The sequence below is a fragment of the Rhodamnia argentea genome, chromosome 4 (genome assembly GCF_020921035.1).
Source record: "Rhodamnia argentea isolate NSW1041297 chromosome 4, ASM2092103v1, whole genome shotgun sequence".
NCBI classification, from domain to species: Eukaryota; Viridiplantae; Streptophyta; class Magnoliopsida; order Myrtales; family Myrtaceae; genus Rhodamnia; species Rhodamnia argentea.
This window is the reverse complement of record NC_063153.1, coordinates 7,890,480-7,917,687: the sequence shown is the minus strand read 5'-3', so window position 1 is coordinate 7,917,687 and position 27,208 is coordinate 7,890,480. Positions and strand designations below refer to the sequence as shown.

General features: G+C 39.7%; 2 protein-coding genes and 1 long non-coding RNA gene across 5 annotated transcripts; 1 reads left to right on the top strand and 2 right to left on the bottom strand.

The window, feature by feature from the left end:
- Positions 1–2,124: 2,124 nt before the first annotated feature.
- Positions 2,125–6,720, bottom strand: LOC115736185 (reticulon-like protein B21). Of its 2 annotated transcripts, XM_030667741.2 has the most exons (10): positions 6,647–6,719; positions 5,360–6,616; positions 5,159–5,212; positions 4,965–5,067; positions 4,792–4,866; positions 4,560–4,704; positions 4,370–4,439; positions 3,803–3,868; positions 2,528–2,650; positions 2,125–2,400 (listed from the first exon to the last, which is right to left on the bottom strand). In XM_030667741.2, exons 2-10 carry the CDS (start codon positions 6,600–6,602, stop codon positions 2,231–2,233), a joined length of 2,049 nt encoding a protein of 682 aa, XP_030523601.1. In that variant the 5' UTR covers positions 6,603–6,616; positions 6,647–6,719; the 3' UTR covers positions 2,125–2,230. The 2 variants fall into 2 exon arrangements, with proteins under 2 accessions (XP_030523601.1, XP_048133547.1); XM_048277590.1 differs by lacking the exons at positions 2,125–2,400; positions 2,528–2,650; positions 3,803–3,868 and adding an exon at positions 3,949–4,271 and having other exon boundaries at positions 4,304–4,439; positions 6,647–6,720.
- A 1,312-nt stretch (positions 6,721–8,032) lies between these two features.
- On the top strand, positions 8,033–15,977 carry LOC125314706. The gene is made up of 2 exons (XR_007198134.1): positions 8,033–8,071; positions 15,736–15,977. It is a non-coding gene; the product is annotated as an uncharacterized LOC125314706 (long non-coding RNA).
- Positions 12,510–26,315, bottom strand: LOC115736184 (formin-like protein 13). 2 transcript variants are annotated; one of them, XM_030667740.2, is made up of 18 exons: positions 26,117–26,315; positions 25,876–25,986; positions 24,380–25,080; positions 22,997–23,218; positions 21,427–22,889; positions 21,223–21,346; positions 19,763–19,834; positions 17,944–18,042; positions 17,790–17,831; positions 16,921–17,001; positions 16,791–16,841; positions 16,200–16,281; positions 15,420–15,514; positions 14,400–14,471; positions 14,019–14,135; positions 13,458–13,526; positions 13,301–13,367; positions 12,510–12,842 (listed from the first exon to the last, which is right to left on the bottom strand). In XM_030667740.2, exons 2-18 carry the CDS (start codon positions 25,946–25,948, stop codon positions 12,664–12,666), a joined length of 3,609 nt encoding a protein of 1,202 aa, XP_030523600.2. In that variant the 5' UTR covers positions 25,949–25,986; positions 26,117–26,315; the 3' UTR covers positions 12,510–12,663. The 2 variants fall into 2 exon arrangements, with proteins under 2 accessions (XP_030523600.2, XP_048133531.1); XM_048277574.1 differs by lacking the exons at positions 12,510–12,842; positions 13,301–13,367; positions 13,458–13,526; positions 14,019–14,135; positions 14,400–14,471 and adding an exon at positions 14,551–15,274 and having other exon boundaries at positions 15,312–15,514.
- Between the last annotated feature and the right edge of the window lie 893 nt (positions 26,316–27,208).

Here is a 27,208-nt window from a genome sequence, read left to right as displayed (position 1 = left end):
CGAATTCCTAATCTCTAGTAGATTATTAATTTCTCTAATTAGTCTATATCCATGCATGATCGAATTGGGGGTAAAGGATGGGTTTTCGACTTAAAGTGCAGCTTTTTATGCAGATGACCCTAATCTAACATGATCGTGGGGTAAACGTAGGGAAATAATCGAGTCTTGCCCCAAAATGTAATCTCGCAAACAAAGGTTTAATCTTGAACATTCAAGATATTAACCATGGGTCAAGTTTAACCTGTTCGGATAAAAAGTTATACCTTCAATAGGAGGACGCCGGAGGATTGGACAAAGAGGGTGTGCCGCGGACAAGAACATCGGAGAGTTGGTGGGCGGGACTGAGGTTCGTGCATAGTTTCCTTCGGTGATGGAGATACCGATAGTGGCGCTGCACCGAGAACTGCCGACGAAGAGGAGCGAGGAATGGAAAAGGAGGCATCGGTACGAGATGGGGTATCGGTGATGGGGAGCTCCGTCTGGTCGCCGAAGACCGGTCACGCGACGAAGGAACACCAGAGGGAGGACGTTGCTGAGAATCCGCAATGGATGAGGAGCCGCGACGGTGAAATTCGGCAGCGATCTTGTCTCGGTAGGGTCTGGTCACGCCTCGGTAGGCTGGCGCAATGCCGCGAAGGATCAGCGGCAGGATGAGGATGAGTTGCTTATGCTCATAGTCCGCTGGGAGCTACGGGTGAGGACGAGAGGGAGAGATGGGAGAGACGTCCGCGTGAGAGAGTGCTTCTAGTTTGTATACTCTTTTTCCATTGCCTTCATTATATTCTTGTTGCGAAAATTACCAAAAAGCCCTAAAACCTATCGTAATATGTAATTGAACCAATTCAACCGTGAAATTTTTTTTTTTTCAATAAAGTCCAAAACATTTTCATATTTTCCCCAGTTGAGTTTGTCCGACTAATTTTGATCGAAAAATTGTGACGTGTGGACAAGGTTTTTATAATATTTTAGTAATATTTGAATTATCCTATAATTCTTCTAATTTTCATTTCATTTTCTTTACTTTTTTTCATTTTTTTCCCTGGCTTAGGATCGACCAGATGTGAGGGCCCCTCACCTGTGGCCATCAACCCTCGCTGGACCTAAGTACAGAGAAAGAAAAAAAATATATAAACATATAAAAAATTCAAAATATTAAAAATATTATTAAAAAAATTTCACGTTAGCACTGATAGTGTTACATCGGATAGTTGGTATCCATATCGATGATTTTTGGCCAAAAATGATTGGATGGATTAAATTAGCACATAGGCGAAATGTTTAACAATTTAGAAGTTTTTTTTTGTAATTCTCCCTATTCTTCTTCATTCCCTGTTGTGACCGAATTCTCAAGATCTCTATTGCTCTCTGAGTTTTGTCGAAAGTCCAGTTTCCTAATTCAGAACTCTGATCCGACCAACAAAAAAGTAGAACTTGGGTCCGGCCCCCACAAAAAAAAAAAAAAAAAGAAAACAGACTCGGGGCAGTCGGCGGATGCAAGGGAAGCAATGGACTCGGCGGAGATTAAATGGGCTTGATCTTGAAGGTTCCAATAAGTTTAGGGCCTGGCCTCTCTCTTAAGTTCAAGTTAATTTGGCTTATTGGATCAATTTCGATTTAACTTATGAAATTTACGTACATGGACATGTTATTACTAAATGAAAATTTTTCCTAATGCTTAGATGTAATGTGAATGCCGAATTATGCTACATTGATATCTTGGTTTAGGGGTCCAAATCAATCCGTAATTTCTTATGCGTTGGAAGACCAGATTAAAAATCGAAAAATTCGGGTGCCAAAGCTGAAAAAATTAATAGATCAAAGCAATGGGTAGAAAATGCACTAGATCGGATTGAGACTCCATATCAATTGGTGAACGAGGCTTATCGTGTTTAATAAAAAAAAAAATTTCATAATGGACAAATGTATTTACCACTTTAGAAACACGCAATTTCCTCGTGTCTTATAATTGATCCGAAACTGAATTGCTATTGAACCAAACTTGCAATCGAAGAGTGCGGAGGAGAGGTAAAAAGGAGATGAAAAAGAAAAGGAAGAGGAAGGCTGCCCTTGTGAAACTGACTCCTCAAGAACATGGCTTTAGTACAACACTCCTTTTTTTCCCTTCTTCTTTTGACTTTATTTTATAAAAGCTGAGCTTGAACACATCACATGGATACACACATGAGATTAAAGGCTTTGCAATTGGGCCTACAAGAGGCTAATGCAAATCTCAGGAGGCTTTCTTTCCCTTTGATGATTCTACTATATTGGGCCCACAACTGTTGTTGGGGCCACCTACTTGTCCCCGACACTTGTCGTTTGCGCATTCGTTGTCCTCGGCCCAATCCTCTCTCACTAGATTCTGTTGATAATATCTGAAGGCCACATACAGCATGAACACTGAAACCCAAAAAAGAAAGGAAAACAAAGGGATATAAACAATCAAAATAACAATAAGGAAATTTTGCAGAAAATTTAAAAGAAAAAGTTTATAATTTCCTTCTTCCTTTCAAGGCATTGTGTTTACCTGCCCAAATTCTTGCGACAACCGAACATAAGTTCCACACGAGAGTGAAGATGCCTGCCGCCACGGCTTTCTTGTGAGAACATGAGTTCCAAGCATCTCGGAAACGTCGTATCCAAAATTTACCTTGGCACCGAGAAAAAAAAAAAAGGGACCATCACATATTACTAGATTTATGATAAATTCATGAACTTCAAAGTAAAGTTTCGTCGACCAATTTGCCAGTATATCGACTCGATTCGGCTCGATTAAGTAACTCGCATGAAATCAGATAATATGGCAAGGAAAATTGCAGTTGGCAGGAGAGAGCAATAATTGCTGGGCCTAACCAATCCCAATGAGATCTGCTGACCACATGACCTGTTAAATGTGCCCCTCATAGAATGACCCAAAGAGAAAGGGCTCAAGATGGTCCAGCGAGAACTACGAAAAAAAGAACTGTACAGTCCTTTTTTTTTTTTTGGTAAAGACTGTACCTGTCCTGTTCATTCTTTATGGTTCCAAGATTTTTCTTAAAGAAAGCATCATATTAGGTTAGAGGTAAATTATAATGATATGGTTTTTATGGTGATGTGTTCGGATCCTAAGAAGACCCATTTGACATTTTCTATTTGAAGGACCCACCAGAACCCATTTCCCACAAGCAAAGCATCATCAAAGAAAAGAGTCGTTGGATAACAGAGACAACATGGGACCAAACCTTTCAATTCTTTCCACCAAAAGGTCCAAAAGATGGAGGGCCCATGTCCCATCAACGGCCACTAGCATGGATCACACCCCGTCACTCCTTGTCCCAATCCATTAATTGATGTTTTGAGGACAATCCATTAATTGATGTTTTAAGTTAAGGCGAGTGCTTGAGAGATCCTATCCTATATCGATAAACTACCTTTTCGATAGGGAAATTCCCAATTCCGAATGACGCATTCCTCGATGTTTTAGGGCCGTGTTGATGGAAAATTTTTTTAAACCGTACTGAAGCGTGAACTGGGTTTGGGCAAAGAGCTGGGGAGGAGGCCGAACCGGCCGGTTGATTTTTAAGCAGCAGATCAAGAGGACAGAAGGGTTAACTAATACAACCTACTGTATTAGCCTCTAGTATCTTGTTTACTCAGAAAACATAAAAGGAGGGAAGGACAAGAAAGAAAAACTTGCCGTTCTGAGAATGCATGCATGTACAAGAAGTACTGACATTTTCATGTTAATGACTGCACAATGTGATGACGCTCCAATGATGGGAAAGAAGAGGCACTTGAATTCAAGGCAGAGGGTTTTTACCGTATGCAGTGATCTGGCTGGAATATGAAGAGCAGACTTTTGGTACGGTGAATACTCCAAAAAAGCCTGTTTTTGCCCAGTGTGTGTGTGTGTGTGAGCACACCCAAACGTCAGTCGACAGGAGAAAATGAAAAGAAGACGGTGGACAGAATATCAGTATTTAACAGTTGCTTGCTGTTTGTCTGCAGTTGCACTGCACAGTAATAATGAAAAATAAAAGAGAGAAAAGACAAATTCCACCACCCAAAATGACGGTATGCTTAATTGAGAAAGAGTTTTTAGAGGGTGTTGTTTACTAAGTAAAAAGGTGATATTTTTTCTACTTTCTGGTTAAAATCTGAAATGGAGTCTAAGTTTCAAAAGATTATGAAAAAATACATGTGAATCTATATATCACCACTCGTATATTGTAAAAATTTCGCGTGTTTTAGGTTAAGAAAAATCGAAATGAGGGCGTGATATGATTTAACTTTTTTTTTTTTTTTGTCAAATATGATTTAACTTAAATAAGTAAAAGTACATAATAATTAACTGTTCCGAAAAATGAAAAATTGTTTGTGGACTTACCAAATTTTGCCATCTTCCAGATCGTGATGGAGCTCCCACACCTGGCCAAAACAAAGAGCAGCACTGCCAACTGCCATTGTCGAACACCATCCATCAAATTCACAACGATTTTCCCTTTTTCTCTCTCTCCCCTTCACTAAATTTTTCTGAAAAAAAAAAAGTAATTTGCATAAATTTAATCGAATTTAACCTTCATTGTGGTTCCTGGATCTCCAGAAAAAAGAGCCTTGAGCTTCAACAGGAACTCATTCAAGTAAGGGAGCACCAATTTCAATAACCAGATTGCCTCTGCCTCTCCCAAAACACAGCTGCTACCATCTGTTTCTACATAGCCTCTGAAATAAATTGCATAAATCCAACATAACTCGATTGATCAATGACTAAGTCATAACATGATGTTAAGGAGGGACCTGAAAAGTTACCTGCAAATAATGGATCTGTACAGGAAAATCGCAGCAAGATAGAACAAACCCAGATAAGAAACTACAGTGATGAAGCTGCAGAAGGGAAAAACCAAAAGAGAATTTTCAGCTTCATCCTCCTGTTCTGAGAAATGGGTGTCGGTGAAATCATCAATTTGGTGGCATTCTTGTACCTGAAACTTATGTCCTTTGTGTAGGAGGATGAGATCGTAACAAACGTTCCCAATCCGAAGATGAATGCTGATTTTGATACATCTCTCCACATAACCAGATCCACTGACAAGTAAATGAAAGAAATTTAGCCATCCGAAGAAAAGAAAAGCTTCAAAGAACCATAATAACTCAAGAGGCAGAGAGTGGAATTGACCTAAACTCTGCAACTTGTTCTGTCTCTCTGGAAAACTCTGGTATTTATCTGAAACTGCAGGGAGAGGAAAAGAAAGAAAAAAAGAAAGAACCTGGTTAAAAATAGAGAAAATGCAAGAAAATGGGGGCAAAACACAAGATCCCAGACATGAAAATTCTCAGACATTTCTATGCAGAAGGAAAACCAAAACGAGGGACTCACATGAATTGGTCTTGGTGGCGAAATTCCGGTGAAGTGAGGAACGTCTTGTGATGGGAGGAGGCTGTTTATGGACATTGGTGGAGGAGGAGGAGGAGGTGAATGTCTTGCTTAGAGTTGGATTCGCAATGTTTCTGAGTAGTCTCGTTTGCTTCACCGCAGGAGGAGGAGGAGGCTGTTTCTTCACAATAGAAATGGATTTGGGTTTTTCAATGACTTGGTCAGGCTTCGTCTCTTCCTCCTTCACAACAACTTCGCTGGCCTTTTGCTCTGTTACTACGATTTCTTTGATCTCCAAGGTCTTGTTCTCAGGCTCAGTCTCTGTATCTTCGTCGAACTCTGCTTCTCCTTCATCTTCCTCTGGTTCTTCAGGGAATTCCTCTTCTTCTTCTTCGACCAAATCGTTGGTTGCAGTATCATTGCCATTGTTATCATCTTCACGAGGTTCTTCTTTCGGAGCAGGCTTGACCAGACTCACATTGCTCGAAATGACCTCCTTGCGGATTTCATCCGGTTTGCTCTCGCCAACTGGGTCTTCCTCGTATCCATCAGCAGACCCATCAATGGCTTCCTTCTCCTCGGCTTCCTTCTCCTCCTCCTCCTCCTCCTCCTCCTCCTGGCACTCCTCCTGGCACGATCCATCAAGAAGACTGGGTGGCTCCGAGTTCCCCGTACTCAACCGAACTGCATTCTCTTCATTTTTACCATCATCGCCATCCCTTTGTGGTTGATCCAAAATCTTCACACAATCAGATTTAACTTTCCTCAATTCAACTGAACTCTTCTCGACCGACCCCCTAACAGCTCCGGATCTTGATCTTCTCACCTGAACTGGGCTTCTCTGAATCGCTTGATCAGCACCGGACGCAGCATCCCTTTTGCCCCTCTTCGCCACAGCCGGGCTCTTCTTGATGGGCCCATCAGCCGAAACACTCACTTCCTTCACCATCTCATCACCGCTCTTGCTCAATTCCGCTTTTCCCCTCGCGCTCGATATCGGAAGGCTCGGACCATCGCCGGCCTCGGGTTTCCACGTCTTCCTCTTCCCACCGACAGGCCCAGTCCGCTTGGTTCTGCTGGCATTGTTGTTGTTGTTTTCGATGGGCTCCTCCGTCTTGTCGTCGCCATTGAAGACCTTGACACCGCCCCTGACGTCGTCGCTCCTCATCCTGCTCTCCCACACCGACCCCGCAACTACCCCTGTTTTGACGCCTGCTCTTCGTCGGCTCCCGTCCACTTTCTCCATCTTATAATGTCACCCTCTCCAGTTTCTGGGTAGCCAATGAGTACAACACTTGCTGGGACCTGGTGGTTAGCTGGATAAGAAGCGTAAAGCTAAAGAAAGGGAGAGAGAGATGGTGCTGGTGGTGGGGGTAGAAAAAAAAGATGACACAGCCATGATTCCCATGGCAAAGGGATAGAAGAAGTTGTACCAAAGAGAGAGAGAGAGAGAGAGAGAGAGAGGGAGAGAGAGAGATTTTGTTGCAAGCAAGTGTAATATTTTTCCAAATCCTTCTAATAATTGGACTATCCTACGGAAATTCATATTAACCCGTCGTCCGCATGCATCGAAAGATTACTCTGAATGGAACGTCGCTTTGCAATACTTCCAACTTCTTTCGATTGCTGCATTTTCAGCTTCTTCTTCTTCTTTCTTTTCTTTTCTTTTTTTTTCCATTCTTCCCCGCTTTCGACCACGGTGAAGACCGCAAAGATCTGCCTCGTGAATTCGATTTATCAAGTGGCGTGACAGACGCTCGTTCGAGCTACGACCATACAATCAACTCATGTAATGTGCCCATCTTTAGTTTGTCATTAAGGCTTATCGATTTAGTTCGCCGGTTTTGGTTAATCTGTGTTTTTGTACGTTCTTAACGTTACACTTTTCGCTCTTTGTGCCTCTGGATTTGGAGGGGGGCGCGGGGCCAAATGATGGGAGGCGCTGAGGATGTGATACGAACCTTCGCTTTTTGTTGGGTAAAGTCTAAAGATCGAGATTAAAATTAGATTAATTACGCTTTAACCTTTTTTTTTTTTTAAGTTGGGGCAGCAAAGGGATTATATTCCTGAAGAGGCGCTGTGAACGAGGAGGGGCAACCAAAAAAGTCATTTTGAGGTCACATGCAAGCAGGAGAGGATGCTGTTAACTGCTTTTGTCCTGAGGCTGAGGCGGACTAGTGTGCACCTAGAGACAGAGAGTAAGAAATTTCTTCTCCTTTAAACAAAAAAAAAAAAAAAAAAAAGGAAAGCGCCGCTTGAATTGCTTTCAGAGCAGAAATACGTTTGATTGGACAACTTCAATTTTTTCTACTTCTGGAGAAATAGTTCTGGAGCTACTTGAAGAAATACAAAAAGAAAAAAATTTACTTCTATTCGGAAATAGAAAAATCAACTTCTGATCGGAAGTTGATTTCCAAAGCAGAAGTGTCGCCATGCGCGCCCCCGTTTGATTACAATAATGGGATAGCATGGCAATGTAATAATTACGAGAGCTGCAATAACTATTACATGTTCGGGTGTTATGAATTTACATGTAATAGAAGGAGATATTATCAGAATTCTCAAAATACCTGTAAATCCAAAAAATTATAGGGGATACATGAATTATCGCTTTAATAGTCAATAATGATTTATGAGCTTAATAGATAGAGAGAGAGAGAGAGAGAGAGAGAGAGAGAGAGAGAGAGAGAGAGAGAGAGAGAGAGAGAGAGAGAGGTTTCGGCCAATAGCTTATAACATTCAATTAAATGAAAATGTTCTTTTTCTGGGCCAATTAAATCTCCCCTTTAAACAAAAGGGAAATTCTTAATGGAGACAAGAATCCATTAGAATAATCTTTGGTCACTTATGTATATTAAATAAAGGAAGAACATAAACAAATTGGAAAAATCCATTTGCTTGATTGTTTAGTGATAGATCCGACCCTATAGACCCTTAAAATTGTTAATATATATGTAGTAGGATAAACAAGTTATTATTTCACCAAGCATCATTTGAGCTAGACTATGGGTACACCACATTGATGTTTGGTCAATGAAGAAACAGATTTATTGACCTCAAGGTCTTAAACAAAAAAAAAAATCACATCCAATAATCATTTCGAGATAAACAAAAAAAAAAGGACGAAGAAATTAGAGTAACCTATATAATGAAAAAGATTAGTGAATAAATTCTAGAGTCATGAGGCTACATGGGTAACCCGCTGAAAGTTGGTTAGGCTTAGTGAAGCAGAAGCAACATTGTGGCTACTATCTTGGATGTGTAAATCCACGAGGCTCGGTTTGCGGTTTTTCTTTCCTTAAGCTCGTTATTTTCCACTCTCTAAATTGCTAGGTTCACATGTGATAAATTTCCGGGTGGACCGGCTCCCACCCTACAATTGAGAACCGGACTAGAAGGACCAGTTTCCGGTTTATGTAACCGGGAATCAACCAGATGGTCCTGGACCTACCCAGAAACCGGCCGTACACCGGGAGTGGGAAATGTTTCGTCACGGAAATTGTATAGGAAATGAGAAGTGAACGTGCATGCAACAGTCTCCCAAAATTAGAGGGCAATTCACAACTCCTGTGATCGAGGAGGTAGTGCTGGTGAACTTGTGGTTGCTCTGCTAGTCCTTGTGGGGAAGATATGAACCACAAACAACAACCACAACAACACGCACATGAGAATTAATATGTATATCGGAGCAGAGAGCGAGCTGCGAGAGAGAGAGGCATGAGACTCGAGTGAAGAAACTAGAAAGGGTCAAATGGCAATTGGAGTTTCGAACTCGATCTTCTTGCATGACCAAGAGGAGAGTGGAATGAATTAGGATACTCTAATTAGTGAACTGAATTAGGGAAAACTGGTAGTTAATACTTCTATCTGTATAATATAAGAATTAATATGTATATCGGTCCAATCTGAGTGGGTGGGTCCCCCGCCTGAAACTTGGAATCGGAAGGATATTAACTGGTTTCAAGTTTTGGGAATTGAAAGGATATCAACCAGTTTCAATTTTGGGGAATCGGGAATTCCCCAGAGTCGGTCGGTTCAGTCCGATTTGTGCGTAGAAGCGTTATTTTAATTGGAATTGGTTCCACAAAAGTTAGTTTGCACTCTCTTGAAAAATCGGTTCAGTCCCTCCCTCTTGGTTGCTTATTTGGATCCAATGGCGTGCTAAGTTAATAGGTCATGCGACCAAGCGCCAGAGTGAGGGTATAGAATATCGAGTTGCACTTCTAACCTCGAAGAATCCATTGAATATGCCAACAAAATCTTTGTCAATGTAGCTTACTCCAAAATTTACCCTCTCCACATTATCAAAGCTGGAAATTAGAATAGTAGCTAGTCTTTATTCAAGGACTAAACTGTAAAATTTCTTACTTTATCAAGAGCAGATGACAATCTTTCTACCTTGCTCTTCCGAATTTTGGCGGGATCGAACCGAATGTACAATCAATGGTGCAATGCGTTCCTTGTCGGGGAAGAAACAAAATGAAATCTGAATCGAATGCACAAGTTTGGATTTGGTATTGTACTCAAATTTGTTAATCACGGATGTATCGGTTTGGAATTTTTTTATAGTCAAAAAATAATTTGGAATAAATTTATCACATGTGTACTAATTTAGATTTTTTTTTAATCAAAAAAATAGTTTGGGGTAAATTTGTAGCGTACAAATTTGAGATTTTTCGTGATATTAACTGCTATTAATAGCACAACATATTACCGAAATGAAGATCTTTAAATGGCTGATATTACGCTCAATCATAACCATTAGAACAATAACAACAATAGCGACTGTAGTTCTAATTATGATAACAATGATCTGCTATACGTTGTCATGATCATGTTTAAGAGGCAAATCATCTCCAACTTTCCGTGGTCTGAAGAAAGTAATATTTGATTTGATTTGATCACATGGTGGTGGGGAAGAGGGCCGATGGAATCAAAACATCGCCAAGAAATTGTTCACGTACAAAGTTATAAAAGCCTTTTGGAGACTGAGAGAGCATGTGAGGCCAAATCGTACGTTGGTAGAGAGAGCTCCGGCTGGATCGGACGGCGACGAAGCACTTGTCCCTTTTTTTTTTAACGCTTCACCGACACAAGCCGATGATGTAACAACGTAATTTCTCGATCCAAATCTCAAAAGAGGACTAAAAAAGTTGCAAAAAAAAAAAAAAATGTAGCGGATATTTGCGAATAATGATAGGTTTTCTTACAAATTATGCTAACGAGTGTCCTCAAATCACTTAAAACGAGCAATTAATCAATATAAAAACTTTCAATCTTTTTGAAGAACATGACAATTAATACATTGAATTTCGCTAACAACTTGTTAAGCAATCAATTCAAGCTACATAATTAGTGTTATGCGCAAGCAATCAGTACATCGAGATCCAAATATTAGTGTGGTTAGTATGATTTTTGTCGAGCGTGGTTCTTGTATATTTACATCTACACGATTTTCTTTACGGTGAATTGCTTAATTTTGAAGAAATCCATGTGGTAAATCCTACCATTAATAAGAGACGGTCCGGAATTGGCACTCTGACGCAGAACTCCACTGAAAGTCCGAAACGCAGCAAGGGAAAAGAAACCCTAAATTGGGAAAATTCATGTTGTGGGGGGGAGATTCTCGGAATTCGCGCGGGGAACATTGGGATCGTTCTCGTGGGGGCAGTAATCAGGTGCGCCGCCTGTCCACGGCATCGGCGGTGTGATCTCCTGAGCAGACTGGACCCCACGCTCTGTGATTCCGGTTGGAAGGCACGTGATGGGATGCGACGGAGAGATTTATTTGTTTATTTATTTTATTTCCAGAGCAGTGCATGGCATTCAACGCTGTTGAATTGAAGGCAAAGAACATTTACAGATCTCACGTTCGTCGATGATTTTTTTAGGTTTGGTTGGTCACCTGCTTTCTTTTTTTCATTTATTTTTGTTTTTTTACCACCACCACATTTAATAGACGCGTTAATACAAAGAACCTTGGAAGTTGGAAACTGCTGTCCGATCTTCGAGCATTTTCAGTAAACGCGACTCCGCGATTTTAACCAAATAAAAAAATAAAAATTGGGGGAAATCGCGTTGACCCTTCTGGAGTCCAATTACGTGCTTGTTTTCACGACTGAAGAGATTTGTCTTATAAGATTTTCCTCAGATTAATTGGAAATGAACTAGAAATGATTCGATTCGCCAACAAAGCGCTCTCTTACAATGTATTCCTACTAACTCCCAAGACTTATCGGCCGCGAAGCGCTGTTCACCTCGACCAACATCTACGCCATGATTTTTTTGGTACATAAAGCAAATCGAAGCAGGTTGGGGTCATCAGACCAGTCCAATGCCAGTCAGCCGATGCCGTTGCTCTGCTTCTCACCAGAAAAAACGACTCTCTATACCGACTCTATGCCGATTGGGCACTAGGCAAGCAAGTAGCAAACTATTCACTCCCTGGAAGAAAAAGAATGTCTGTCCAGTGAAATGATCTGCAGCAATTCGACAGGCAAAGTTAACTTCCACCTCTGAAAGCGAATTTCATCCGTGAGCTCAAACGACATGAACGATTGTCACGTTAGCTGCCGTAGTATTCTAGGCTAGTAATTCTTATACCTACTATTTGAACAAGAACTGGTATAATGGGATTTTTAGAAGCCCCCGGGATTCTTTCCGGTGCTATGCCAAACTAGAGTGCAAGTTCGAAAATCAAGAGGGATAAATACTAAATGGAACAAGAGTGATAACAGAAAATACAATGATGTTCTCCAGAAAGAACAAGTTCATCAAATAATACCTGCGCTACAACACGAGTTGATTTTGTACACAAGGAAATTATTATGTTTGAGGTCATCCAAATCAGGTAATTCACCACTTCTACAAAATGTTGAAAAAAAGGACGCAGAGGCAGGTGTTAGAAAATTCCTACCCTGAAATCAGGTCCCTAGAAATTAATTATAACTAGCTTCTCATCTGGATCTTTTACAGTTGCCAATCAGATGATTTATTCCGCACCGGCTAACTGACCTTTCTACTTCAAACGAACAGGTGTGCTTATAATGGAAATATTTCTGCGGAGAGAGAAATGTGAAGATTCATGTTAAATAAAAGAAGGCGTGTATCAAGGCATGCTGTTCAATTAGATGGAGAAAACTTACCAAGCAGCAAGTTGCGTCACTGTACAGCTGGACCTAATTGCGCTGCTGGTCAATATGTACACTCTAGTCACTACCTGCTAAACTATCTGATTTGCCATTGTCGTCTTTGTAAGCAGAAGGTTGAGCTGAACATCTCCTTTCTTGACCTACATGGAAGCATGATCATAGAACATTACTCGTCAAAAGCGATGTCTGTAGTTGATGATCAGCCTTCTTATGAGAATCGCTTAGCTTCGACTTGTCAGTTTCGGCTGCTTTTTTCATCTCAAGTTCATTCTGCTTGCAGTTCTCCTCATGGGCTTTGTTAAACATTCTCACAAAGTTGAGAAGAGTCGAGACAACTGCAATAGTATAAGAGGAAAATTAGCTTCACATAATTGCTGTGAAAAGACACCGTGCATCAACAACCCCTACACTAAGTGCCATCAAATACTTTTATCCTGTGGCTGCGGCCCCTTGCCTTAACTATGACCTAAGTATCTTCTCGTAGCGGCATTTCAATTTCTCACAACCCATCAATTGTGGCTTTAAAGCTGAGGGTGTATTGAACTAATTGACCATTACCCACTATATGCATATACTTCAAGAAAGTACGGTCAAAATACCCTATTCACCAGCATAAAAGACGCTCAATTTGCTTTGTCAATCTTTTAAGATGTCTGTTCATTGTTTAGTCATTCACTTTTTGAATAACTACTTGTGATCAGGATAACCAAATACTGCTAATTCGACTGTCAAATATCATACAGAACTTCGTCCCGAAAAAAACCAGAATTTCAATATTGTGTAGCAACAGTACCTTGCTCAAAGGGGCAGCGAGATGGATCTTCTCCAAAGTAGAGAATCAATGAATCCGCATTTCTACCCTGCAATAATTCTTAGTTATTATCATTACATACTGATACAGAGAAAAGTACAAGCTCAGTTCAATTGTTCGTGCAAATTATGAGACATACCACCCCAGAGTAGAGTAAAGCTAAAGACCTCACTTCAGCTTCAGCAGAGCGAAGGAACTCCTTCAAGGTCTGCAGAAATAAGCTAAAACATCAGTTTCCGCAAGTTATTGTTTCTAGGATCCAACACATGCCACATTTTCACAAGCGCCATTATGACATCTAAACCAAACAAAAAGTTAGGATACATATTCAGTCATACTGTCCCTCAACACAATACAAAATAAACAATTTTCCTATTTTCCCCCTTCATTTGATAGTGGAAATGGCAGTTATTACCTTGTTAAGCTAACAATATTCTTTGAAAATTCCGTTCACAGATCCCGCTAACTAACCACTGTTACCCTCCTCTAGACTTCACTAAATCTATTTAAATCCTAAACATTTGAACTCATTGAGAATTTGGGTGAAGCTGCAGGGAGCCCCCCAATGTTCTCATGACCTGGCCCCTCAATTACCACCACCAATAGTAATTATCATACTAAAAGGCATTCAACAGTCACTCATTGACAGGCAGATTTGAGGATAGAATCATTGGAGATAGTATTGATGGGCTTGACAAACCTTGCAAAAAGTTTCTGAAACAGGACCATCATTTTCAGACACAGACAATTCCTGCATAACCTTTTCCAACCCTTTGCTTATTGCTTGCATTTCCTCTGCCAAGAATTTCAGCTGTATCTGAAAAGAAATGACATATTTGTCAGGATGGCTAAGTAGGGTCTGCTTGGAGACTGTTGATTTTTAATGCTGAACACTGGAAACTTTCACAAATACAAATGTTGACATGTAGAGTCATCTTCTCATTTTTTCATCATTTTCTAAAGCTCGAACATTTTTTTTTTCCTTCAGTTTTAAAATGTTGGAACGAGAGTAAGAAGTACTTCTTTTGGGACAGGGCAAGCGGATCTAAATTACCTACGTCATGAATGTTACAGAAAGTACCTTGGATGCTGGTTCTAAATGCGCCAGGTCCTTTGAGAAATCTAGAACTTCTGGTAGTTTATCATCTAGTACCTAAAGCTCATCAAGCGAAAAAAAGAAAAAGCACGTCAGAGAAACTTCCTCTTCGACCAAAAAAAAAAATTTGTCAGAGAAACACACTGGAGTTGCTGAGAATAAAAATGGATGTATACATCGTCATTTGGATGAAATGAAGAAGTAAAATACAAACCAGAATAAACAAACACACGGCACATAAACCATGTCACCAAGGCAAAGGCCCAAGAAGGATTAATAAATAGAGTGATAATGACCTTCACAAATTCCTTTCCACGAAAACAGTCATATTCATACATCTGTCATTAAACTGTATCCAGCAGTTCTTAAAAGTTCATATCAACATCAAACTTTAGTTTTTGACAACTCGTGCTAATTATCGTCTGCAGATCATTTAATCCACATGCCACAGTGCTGTGGTAGTTCACAAGTAACCGGAGGAGGAGAACACCTTGTGTCAGTTTATTTCATTCTGATGAATAAAAGGAATAACATAAACTAAACTGACAGAAGGTCTATGTAAGATCAGATATTAACAAGGCACTAGCTCAAGAGCATATTTTATAAATCCATAAAAGAAAATGACTATACAGACCAACTTCAGGATAAAAATCAGGAAAGAGAACCATATTTCATCATCAAATTTCTAAAGCCATATTCAAATTTCAGGGGACCTCTAGCCTCATTTTCCTTCATCTTATGTTGTCCTTCTCAAGCCACAATTTATTTGTCACTACTCTGCACAAATCCAAACTCTTAACATTCATATATTGAGCAGTTTTCAGTCATCGGAATATGAGTTTTAAGCCTGGCATGACCTCACTTATATGTAATGAAGATGATTAAGTTACTAAAGACTTCATGAGGAGAATAAGTGCCTATTCAATATATGCCTGATGATTAAGTTTCAGATAAATAGTGCAAAACTTTTGTCGTCAGCCTCTGGCCAGAGCTAGCAATCATCACCTTACAGAGATAATGCATGAGAGTCATCTTATTGTTCCGAGCACGCATGTCAGTTAGCTTGAGCAAGCTATCCAACTGAAAGCCAATAGCAGAACCTGGACCCAAAAAAGAAGTAATATAAGATTTTTTTCCCCCATTACAAACAGGTGAAGTTACTACCACAAAATAAGGCTTACAACATAAAGTCATCATCACCAAGCATAAGATACTTCAAATGGGTCAGTCGGCATCCATGTATTAAAAAAAATAGAAGAACGTGGTCGTAGCTCGAATCCAAAACCACAAAATCCAACCCTAAAATAAAATAAAATAAAAGAGAGAGAGAGAGCAACAGTATGAAACACCGGTGTTATATACACAGCCATTAATGAAATAATATAGACTAGAAGAATTATCTAATCTAACGCATAACATTGGAAGATTGTCCACTCCCAGTTCATTCCTTTAGCCACCGGTTTGTTTCAGCTTTTTAAAGCAAAATCACTACTGCATTTGCTGCCAGGAAAAACAAATATTTCAAGGTAATATATATTTTAATTTGAATTTTGAAAGGCGTCTGTATAATTTTAAAGGATCTTAACTGTTTTAATTTCTATCTAAAGATCCAGGAGGTTTAATATTACATGAAATGCAGAAGCAAAAAATTGAAGCAAAAGTAGTTCCAATAGGGTTTGAATTATTGCTTACAATAGGTACAACAAATTTTGAGAAATTAACCTAAGTATAGAGAATACACCATAATCCATGAACTAGGGGCCCAAAATAAACATTGAAACTCACCCCTGGCGGTCCCCTGGTTCAAGGCATTCCCAAGTGAGAGTATCGTCTGCATAATCCTCTTCAGTTTTGCAGAATTCTTGATCTGATAAGGACGATAAAGAATAAAGTCACATAAGTTTTGGGTTAGGTTAGCCTGCAGCTGGTTGCAAAATTGATGCTACAATCTGCTGATATGGACTCTCCCTCCCTCCCTTTCTATATGCATGCACAAACATGTGTTCGATCAAAAACTCACAACCAGGTGCCATTATCACATTTGTTACTTTGGGCATCTCCAACCCAAAACCTCAGCTCAATATTCAAAAGACCTTACCAGCTGATTCAGCACTCTCTTGTGTGACTAAAGAACACCATAAATCCCTTCCCCTCTCGAAACCCTGGCAATTTCATGTCCTCCTCCTTTCGTTCGCCACTGAACCTTCTACATTCTCTATCTCTACCTTTCTCTCTCATCAACCTATAGCTACAATGACCTGGAGGTCTTTCAATTCATAGGCAATGTAATAATGCAGCTTGTAGCAGCTTAATTCAGCTCAAAGTTCTCTCAGCTCTAGTGTCAATATGCTAGTCATAAAGGACAAAACATGTTACCTCTTCAGCAGAAGAGTTCACTATATTCAAGTTGTTTCTGAGGTCAGCAACCTGAGGGAAAAAAGGAAATCAACGCCGAGAATAATGCCGATCAATTTGCAAGAAGATCAAGAAGACAAACTATTCTCACCTGGGTTGAAAACTGTATCTTAAATGAAAAAACTCTTAGTTTGGATTCAACTCGGGGAACTTGCATCAATTCTAAAAAGAACTGCAATAGATCAGAGTATATTTCATCAGATGGCACGTCAAAGGCATCATATATAATTAAGAATCTGCGATACTTCTCCAAGGTGGTCACCACCGAGGGTTTTAAAGAGACTCCATCAACTTAGTAAGATTGGAAACTCTACTTAATCAACTGTTACTCTCTGTTGTATTATTTAATACACAGTATAATCACAAGGGGAAAAGTACACAACTAGACCATGCAAAGTAGAAAAAAAGGTTGGGCATAGACTGCAACTCCAGAAACTGCATCACATCTATCAGAGGAAGATATAATCACAATTCTGATTTACAAAATAACTCTAATACTTCTGCACCTCTCCCTCTTCTTTCACAAGCTCATAATTGGGAAAAATTATAAAACCAAGCGGATGGCACGTCTGATCCAGACAGGCCTATAATTACCATAACATCTTTTAACTTTTATATCATGGGCAACTTATTAAAAGGAAAAAATGGGCACGTCTTGCTCATATAAATCTCTGTCTAGTGGCACCAAAGCTCAAAACACAACAAATAATATGAGTTTATGGTTGTTTAAGCTTTACTACATGTGACTTCTATCACTACTAATTGACAGAAATGTAACATTTCAATATCATTAGGCATCCAAGTACAAAAGACTGTCCATCTAGTCGAAAGCATGCACAGTCTAAGCATCCAGACAGTGGAGAACATTACTGTCAAGTAGAAATATGTGCTCAGCCCCAAAAAAAAAAAAAAAGTAGTCATTAAAATATATATGAAATGAAAGAATAGGCTTACACAAACCTGTTCGCATCTTCCTAATTTTTCTTTCTCTCCTTTGTAGCCCTGATATTGGAGCACTCAAGAAATCAATCTTCAAACGAAAGGCAACAGCAGTCTCTTGAGCTATAGATATATAACTGCAGGACTTAATCAGTTGACAAGAAGAATACTCTACCTTAAGTAATTCCATCTCCTCTTTTGTTGGGCAAAACTTTATGAGGTTTTCCACCTGGTCAACATCCAATGCAGAATCTTCTAGAGCAAGTACTGAGTTCTGTCATATAAATCCAGATATATTAAGGTGCTCTAAGAAATATTAAACACAATGTTACCTTCGAACAAGGGGCCCAGAAAAAAGAAAAGTTACGTAGTCTAGCATGCTTGCTCAAATAATACCGACCAAACAAATAATGATGAAAACCACAATCTAGCAGTACAAACATCCAGGATGAGAAAGAAAAACAACTAGATGCAAAGTTTTCAATTGTTACTGATGGTCATTGTAGAAACATTAAGGGCTGGGAAACAATGTTTGCTGTCATAACAGCTGTATCACGTACAGGCATTACAGATATTTGCTGATTTCAAACATGTACGTCTGAATTGCTCCACATCTTTGTAGCATGAACCTAAACCGTTTATCAAGCACATACAAAAATACGATGCATAGAACATGCTTAACCAAACAGCTTTTCATATTAAGCAGGTGAAGATTTACGTAAAAATGTACGAGAACCATCCAGGAAGTGTCCTGATGGCAGAAATAACTAGCGAACCAGCTTAATCTGTGTTTAAAAGTATTAAAGAGGGTCAACAAAGTAGAAGATGAACTTTTTCTTTTTCACGTGACAAATGGGATCACTTGTTTAACACAAGCACATGTAACCAGGTCTCGACTGATGACTATATTTCTTATAGTTGATCTTTGTAGAATTAGTGACATTGTTCACTTTTTAGTGAGGATGACCTGTTAAAGTTGATCCTTGACTCAAATATAAGACCTAATAGGACTAGGATTACTCTGCTGATTAATAAGTAACTAAGATTTACTGACATTTCAATAATATCCACTGCAACTCGAAGTATCATCCTAGGTTTCTTATTTCAAATCGGTGTACCATATGGTGGATACTAATCGAGCAGGAGAGTCGATTCTCTTGGACTTTAAAGTATCGTTTTCTTTGAATCATGTGATGCAAATTGCGGAGAAAAAGAAAGAATCAACATCTAGGTACCAGCCCTGTCTCTCAAGTATGATTCTTATAAATAAATAAATAAACACTGCTTGCAATGCTTCAGAAACTTTACGTGATGCCTAAAGAAATGTAATCCACTCGACTTGTCCTTTGCTGCAAGTTCCCTCCAAACATTCAATTAAAATAAGGTTCATTCATTGTCCTAAATCATGTTATGCAATATGATTGGCACAAATTGTCAACCGTAGGAAAATCGAAGATGCACCACTGATGTTTGTGAGCTCCAAGGACTTATCGATCAAGGAGACATGAAATAAGCTGCATGATGTATGAGCAGCTGTGGCCATCCTGTCATTCACGTGCTTTAAAATCCACCAAAATAGTAGACGAAAAGATTCTAGAAAAGCATCGAGATGAAAATACCAAAGAGAATACAAAACAAAGATCAGCTAGCAACCAAAGAGAACACAGAGGTCAAGCAGACCATACATTACAAGCCATAAATGCAGTAATTTTTCTAGTTGAGACTAAGCGTTGTCAGTCATAAAATCAACTTATCCAACCACGGAGGTGTCATTGAAATCCCACTTAATAAGGACGGAAATGAAAACAAGAAAAGATTATTGAGAATGCACTGAAGTGCAATTAAATTAGAGAGACCACGTTACATGCGTATGCAGCTCTTATCAACTTATCCTATATAAAGCAAGCAATAGGAGAACAAGACGACAGGTTACAGTGCTTAGTTAAAAAGCATACATCAGCATTTAATGCAAAACATAGTAGCATCAAGCTTACCATTAATTCATGCAATGGTACTTTGACCTTTGAAAGCATAATCTCACAGTTGTATGCTCGCCTGTGGTCAATCTGCAAACACCAATCTGCTAAATGCAAATATAATGACAATAAAACATCGTGGAACAAAAGAAAGAAAAGAAATGTTTAAACCACATGACCTAATTTGACAGCCCATACTCCAGCTCCAAATTACATTGTCATTTATTAAACCTGGAGTTCAAAAGTTCCTACATTATCTTTGAAAATTTGTGTCATAGCTTCACTCTTTATATACAGCAGAGACACAATAAGATACCTCGACTTAATGATTTTAGTCCGACAAACCATGTACATGAAAAACAAGCTCAACTATGGAAGAGGAAAACCGTAAGTTAACTTACTGGCTTCGCTCTGACAATATGCAAATTAAGCAACAGTATATGTCAAGAATAATAACACTATTGAAGAAAAGCATCGAGAGGAGAGGCAAAAATTCTCAAAACGACTCATTTACATGGATTTTTTTTTTTTTTTGTTGGACATTTACATGGATTTACTATAAGACGTTTACTGCAAAGTACAAAGATTTCCTACCCCAAAGGTCTTGCATTAAAAATTTTTTTGCCATGAATTACAACAGATTTCGCTTATAAGTGATCATGCAAATGAGCCATGGATAGAACGAAATCAAATTGGCTATTTCTTCGACTAAAAACACAAGACTGGATAAGGTGCATAAACACAAAATCTAAACAGCCATTCTATGTACATTTACATGGATTTACTATAAGAAGTTTACTGCAAAGTACAAAGATTTCCTACCCCAAAGGTCTTGCATTAAAAAATCTTTTGCCATGAATTACAACAGATTTCGCTTATAAGTGATCATGCAAATGAGCCATGGATAGAACGAAATCAAATTGGCTATTTCTTCGACTAAAAACACAAGACTGGGTAAGGTGCATAAACACAAAATCTAAACAGCCATTCCATGTACTAGGAGATGGCTTTTTATTTGCTGTAATAAGGGTGCTTGCAGTACTTTTTAGTAGTTCAATTATAAGTCTAAGAGGGTAAAGAAAATGAATACCAACATAGGTCATTTTGTTTCTAGCAGAAATACCCAAATGAATAGTAAGTCCTGAAACCATTAAAGCAGACATGTTCTGGTCTACATTTGAGTATCCAACAGGTAGGCTTATAACAAATGACATGTAATCCAGTCCATGCAGTCGGAAATATGCATTATCGCTAAATGTGACTTCCAATAGATTTGCCAATTTTTCACTGTGTCCAAGGTGGTAAATGCAAGATTGACCAATAACCAGTCATTGAATTTCGCTCCCTTGGATCATACATGCTAATAAGTGGCTCAAATATACCACGATTGAGTTTGCCAACTTACAAAAGCCATCAAACCTGAACACAACCCTAACATATGGAGCAAAGAACATAAAATTATCCGAACATATAATTACCAGTTGCACTTTATCTGCCTTGTGTGCATCTGAGCCACGTGCACTTTTTTTCCTGCTGTGATCTGAAACAGGCACAGATGCTGAGAAAAGAGTTTCCAGCTCAGACATGTCAATTTCCGGAGCCCTACAAATTGTTGCAAGACAAAAATTATTTGCTACCACATTAACAGATTACCTTAGAAATATAATATCAAAACAGCATACTTGGTAGCTTCTCCAGATTTTTGAGTTTCAGCCCAGATGCTTCCTTGCACAGCTCTCGATAACTTCAACCAATGTAAAGGTTTTAGTTTTTTCATGTTGCTACTCTTTGAATTTATAGTACGTAAGCCTCGTCCCTTTTCAGTGCTCAAAGCACTCAATGGTGGTCCTGGAGGAGGAGGTCCTCCACCAGTCTTCGGTACACCTTTACCAAAAGGAACAGGAGGAGGGGGTGCAGAAGGAACAGGTGGAGAGTTCATCATTGTAGCTTCAGACTGTTTGGCCATGACAGGGGCAGGAGGGGGTGTTGGTGGTGCGGCAGGGGGAACTTTAGGACCCAGAGCTTGCCCAGAATGAAGAGGAGGTGGCGGGGGCAGTGGAAGTCTCACATTCGCCGGTTGATTCTCCTTCAAAGGAGGTATCGGTGGTGGCGGCGGCGGCGTTGGTGGTGGAGGCGGTGTTGATGTCTTTGAAGATGGCTCCTGAGCAGAAGAAGGAACTGGAGGAGGAGGAGGAGGAGGAGGTGGTGGTGGAGGAGGAGGAGGAGGAGGAGGAGGAGGAGGAGGAGGAGAAAGTAGGTCTGCTACAGAGCTGTCTGAAAAATGCTTGTTCATATCATGTAAATCAGAAGTGACGTCTTCACTGACTAAAGCTGTTGGTCTCAAACCTGATAGTGGTGGAGGAGGTGGAGGTGGAGGAGGGGGAGGAGAATGTGGTACTGGGTGAGCTGAAGTAGACTCCTCCTTTCCCTGTATGTGAGAATTTATCTCATCCCCAAGTGAATCTTCTGCTTTTGAAGACAAGGGATAATGAGATGTCAGAGGAGAAGAGCTGGAAGCAGAAAAACCAGGTCGAAGAGGAGGAGGCGGAGGAGGTGTTGGAGGTGAAACTAAGACACTTTTAGGTCCTAGATGCTCAATGGAAAGGTTCTGAGATGTGGTTTTGACCGCTTGGTCAGAGGATACTGTCGCTGGGCTTTCTGCATTACTCTTAGATGAGGCAAGATCGCCAATTTGACTTTCAAATGCGAGACCAAGAGGTGCAGTCTCTTCTTTTGGCATCATCAGATTTGAAGCTTGCACAGAATCAATGTAATCTGCAGAACGCTTGGTAGTCTGAGTAGCCTCCACTCTTCTCTCTGGAGAAGGCTTTTGGGAAACTGATTGACCCTCTAACATCTTTTCAACACTTTCTTCTCTGATACTTTCAGGACTCTTTTTAGCTGACGAGGGGAAACTTTCAGGAGCATGTAGAGAATCAGCATTCGATTTTCCTTGAATTATATTTGAAACTTTAATTTTCTGGATGACATTAATAGCAGCATCTGTTTTGGGAGACAACCACTCTACCTGGCTAAAAATTTCCTGAACTTTAGCAAATGCTTCTATTGGAAGGCCCTCCTCCTCAAAGCATGAAATATCTACGGGAACAACGGAAGCAGTGGAATCCATCTCAGAAAAGAGGATCTTCATCAACAAGATAGATAGTATATTAAGTTCAGCATAACATGGATGCTAAGGAAAAATATGTCTCTGAAAAGACTGCACTAAAACAAAAGTGGGATCAGGCATACCTCTGCTCTGAATTCCTTTGGAAATAGATCTTTAGCTGCCCATAAGGTATCAATTTCATCACGATTAAGCATCAAAATGTTTGACCTGATGAAAGCCGTATTGAACATGACTCGGCATATCATCTTTTCCCGTTCCAAGTCTTCGAATAAATGTATGCACTCAAGGACAACATCTCCTTGAATATGGCAGTTTATGTCAATCTTAACTAACTCGCATTCTGCCTGCAGAATATTGGAACAAAGGTTTCAGAAAACCTTTATCAACCTTCTCAAAGGAGGGAGAGACAACATTAACGAGGAAAGTGAACTTTTGGAAGAGTAAAATGATAAATATCACTGCTAGCATAAACCAAAAACCAAGACCAATTTGCAGTTTAAAATCAGGTCAAATCACCGGATTGAAGAAAAACCACAATCATTCATGCTCCATTTGACTTGTTCATTTCAGACCACAGTACTACCTTGGAAGTCAATCGTTCTTCAGCTTCAAAATGTTGATCAGACTAACTTTACCTTGTACCAGAAAGCAAACTTATATTTGAGATACCAATAAATTTTGATGCTCCACTAAGTTTTCTAACATCTTCAATAACTTTTTTTATTTATCAACTTCTGCCTTGTGAATAGCGCTGCGAAGAAAGGGAGAAAGCTAATTTACAAGCATGACACCATCAGGAAAAAAAAAAGTGCTGTTTAAATCGATGGGGGAAAATGCTAGTGAAAAATTGAATATATAAGGCATTGTAGCACCACTTCAATGTGCTTATAAATAACTGAGACTTCAGACGGTGTCCAACTTTTCTCTCCTACTTTAGATGATCAATCTCCAAAAGTAACATCCTTACAGGCTTCATCGCATGGTATCTTTGCAAATCAGCATCAATTGATATATTTAAAAAATCTAGTTTAAAATATATAAAATATGATATATTCACTCACAATATCATGACTAACAACTGATGAGCTGCTATGCGTTCAACTATCTACTAAGGTATGACACCGCAATCAATTCACCAGCGTTAAATCTAAAAAATTTCCAGGTCTTTGAAGGACAGCTTTGTGGAAAATAAGAAATTAATAACACATGCTGTCGAGAAAAATCCTCGACATCTTTCCAGAGGTCAAATGGGGACATGACATGCAATTTATAGACTCTTCAACTTGACACATAATTTGCAAAAGCCTATGAAGCTTTCCTTTATGCATCTTCAACAACCAGTAATGAAAACAAAAAGATTATTGACATAGGTAAGAGCAACGGGATAAGTTACTTATTTCAGGAACCACAAATTTATTACCAAGCTGTTTAACTCCGCCTAGGAAGATTAAAGAAAAACAAGGTGAAATCGCAATGGACTTGATAAAAGTAAGACAACGCATCACCTGCTTGTAAACCCGAACTGCTTTGCTTCTCTTTGAAGTGGAGAATAATGCTTTGGGAGTGCGATCATATTCGAGAAAGGGGTCTTGCCCATAAATCCTGAATATAGGGCGGCATCCACCCTCCCCATCAAAATTTGGAATGGATCTGATGATAATGCAGTCTAAAGTGAGCGCTCTGTTCAAAGGAGGCCATTCAGTGGCCACATTCCTCCTCGAGACATACTGTAGATATCTCTGTTGAGAAGGGATGGGATTAAGTGGCGACAACAAGTCCAAAAGCTCACGTGGAGCCTGCTTGTAAACCATGTCCAATGTCTTTTGCTCGCCACTGTATAGCTTCCTATAAATTAGAAGACCAGCGAGCATGAAGGCCAAAACTGGCCAACCACCAAGTTCACAGTGCATTAACAACAAATTATGCTGCCCAAGAGAAAGCCAACTCTCGCATGATCTCAGAAAATGATGAATCATCTCCATTGTCAGCACAGGGCAGCCCTCGTACTGCCTGGGGTAGTCCATGATGGTCATATCATACTCAGAGAGAATGTTAGCCAGTTTGCTTTGCTCCTCTCCTTCACGAAAGTTGAACACCAGAATAGAAGACTCATGGAAGTGATCTTGAAACTGACTAACTATTCCTTGCATATGAACCTTGTAGTCCTCTTCAGTCCACACATCAGTAGCAAAGCAGCAATCAAATACTGAAAAAGTCACAATGAGCATTTATCAATTGCATTTCCAAGTCATCTGGGCTAACAAGCAGCCGATTCCATTTTCCACACATAGAATTATGCAGATAAAATGATTCACATAATCAAGGCGATCCAGTTTCGTCTACAGTACACTCCGCAACTCATCCTAAGTGAAACAGAGATCGCCGCAGTATCTCCCTTTTTTTTAACACAAGTAGTCTGAGCAGGGAAAAAGAAACTCAGTATTGAGGTTTCATTTCTTAAAGGGATAACAAAGATAAATAACGTAGATATAGCTAGTACATGCTTTTCCATTAGAGGTATTCAACAACTCATCCCAATAATTGTCACATCACGCGGTCATTACAAACGACTAAACAGTTCCCCACCCCAATAAACTTTAAAGAATTCTAAAACACCATTCTTCTGTCTGTTCTAATTACTATACCCATCCTCATGACATGTTATTTGTTATGCACCAAGTCCACCGCTACATGCCCTACTCTTGCCACCATGAACTTCTCTTAACCGGCTATTCTCCAGAACTTCTATATTACATCAATTTTACCAAATTATCAGTTAATTCAAAGAGCTAAACCAACCAATTGGAATAAAACCATTATCCAAGCATATCAAAATTAGCTTGGGAAAAGCAAGCATTCGCATATTTAGCATTCTTTCGTCCCTCCACCAGGCCGACAAACAAACAATATCCCATCAATTCAAGTTTTCACAGCAAAACCAAACGCCAGCTCATGCCAAATCCAAGCTACAAAGAACATGAATTCAAGCTCCTCCCCCTACCGTAAACCCGTTCGCAGATCTCGAGAAGCCCATCGGGCGGCTTCCGGTAGAACATTTTGAGGAAGGACGCCATCTCGGCAACGGCCCCAAAACGCGCGCGATCGCAAAACCCTAGAGAGCAAAAAAGGACATGCGGTTTCAGCAGACACGCACACGCACACAACAAAAGAAACGCAACGGAAATCGACGAAGGAACGAAATTGGAATCCGCGCGGGGGAGGGTGCGGGGAGTGGGGACCACCTCGAAGTGATTGTCGGCGTTTGGTGGCGGAGCTGACACTTGGCTTGTCATGTAAGGAAGAGCTCCAACGGTTTGCGCGAATGTACTGCTTGTCTGTAGCGACCGAGCGACCGAGCTAGAGAGAGAGAAATGGACGAAGGATGATGATGATGATGATGGTGATGACACGGTGAAGATTTGGATATGTTGCTTCTTCTTCTTCTTCTTCTCCTCCTTCAACGACCGAATTGGCTTTTGGGTTTCCTCCTCTCGTTTTCTCTTCTTTCCCCATCGGGGAGCTGAGACGCAATGAAAGCAGCTGGGGATCGGCGGGGTCGCCACGTCAGCTGACGTGGGGATCATTACGCACCGACTTGTTGCTGCATTTTCTCGTGCTTCCGCGATAACGATATTTCTTCTCCGATTTCTCGGGTCGTAACGGTTGATTTCATCACGGCACCCAAATCGAGCCTTATTGAGCAGGGCAAGCCTACCGTGGAAATGATGTCGTTGCTGCCCCTTTTTTATATTTATAAAAAAAAAAAAAAGGATGTCATTCATATCATAATAATAATAATAGTTCGAGAGAATTATCAAATTTCAAATAATTTATGAACAAAATAAAAATTAGAAAACATATAACAAAGCACAATTTATAGCTAGAAATACACTATCATCCCTCTAGAACAAATTTATCATTGTAAAACTTCTAAGGCGATCAGTAGAATATGAACACACGTCGAGATCCCCCACTTCATTTGCAACGGTTTGAGATGCACGTCTAAGTTCGACGTTCTCATCACCATCGCCATGCAAATGCACCAACATGAATATGTTGAAAGAACACAGATCTAATATATGTAGAAAACTCCTAGATCAATATCTAGATCTAGTTTCGAAGAGTAAAATCTCCAAATATTGGCCTAAATGTAAATTGGAAGAGAAGAACGGCTTAATTTCGGAGAGGTTGTAGAGCCACGTCACAAACATCTTCCTCGGCAAGTCGATTAAGCCGATAATCCTCGTCTTGACCCATTTGTATGACATAACATCCAATCAAATAAAATTTAAAGCTCTGTTTGTTTTGGAAAAAATGAATAATTTGAAAAATAT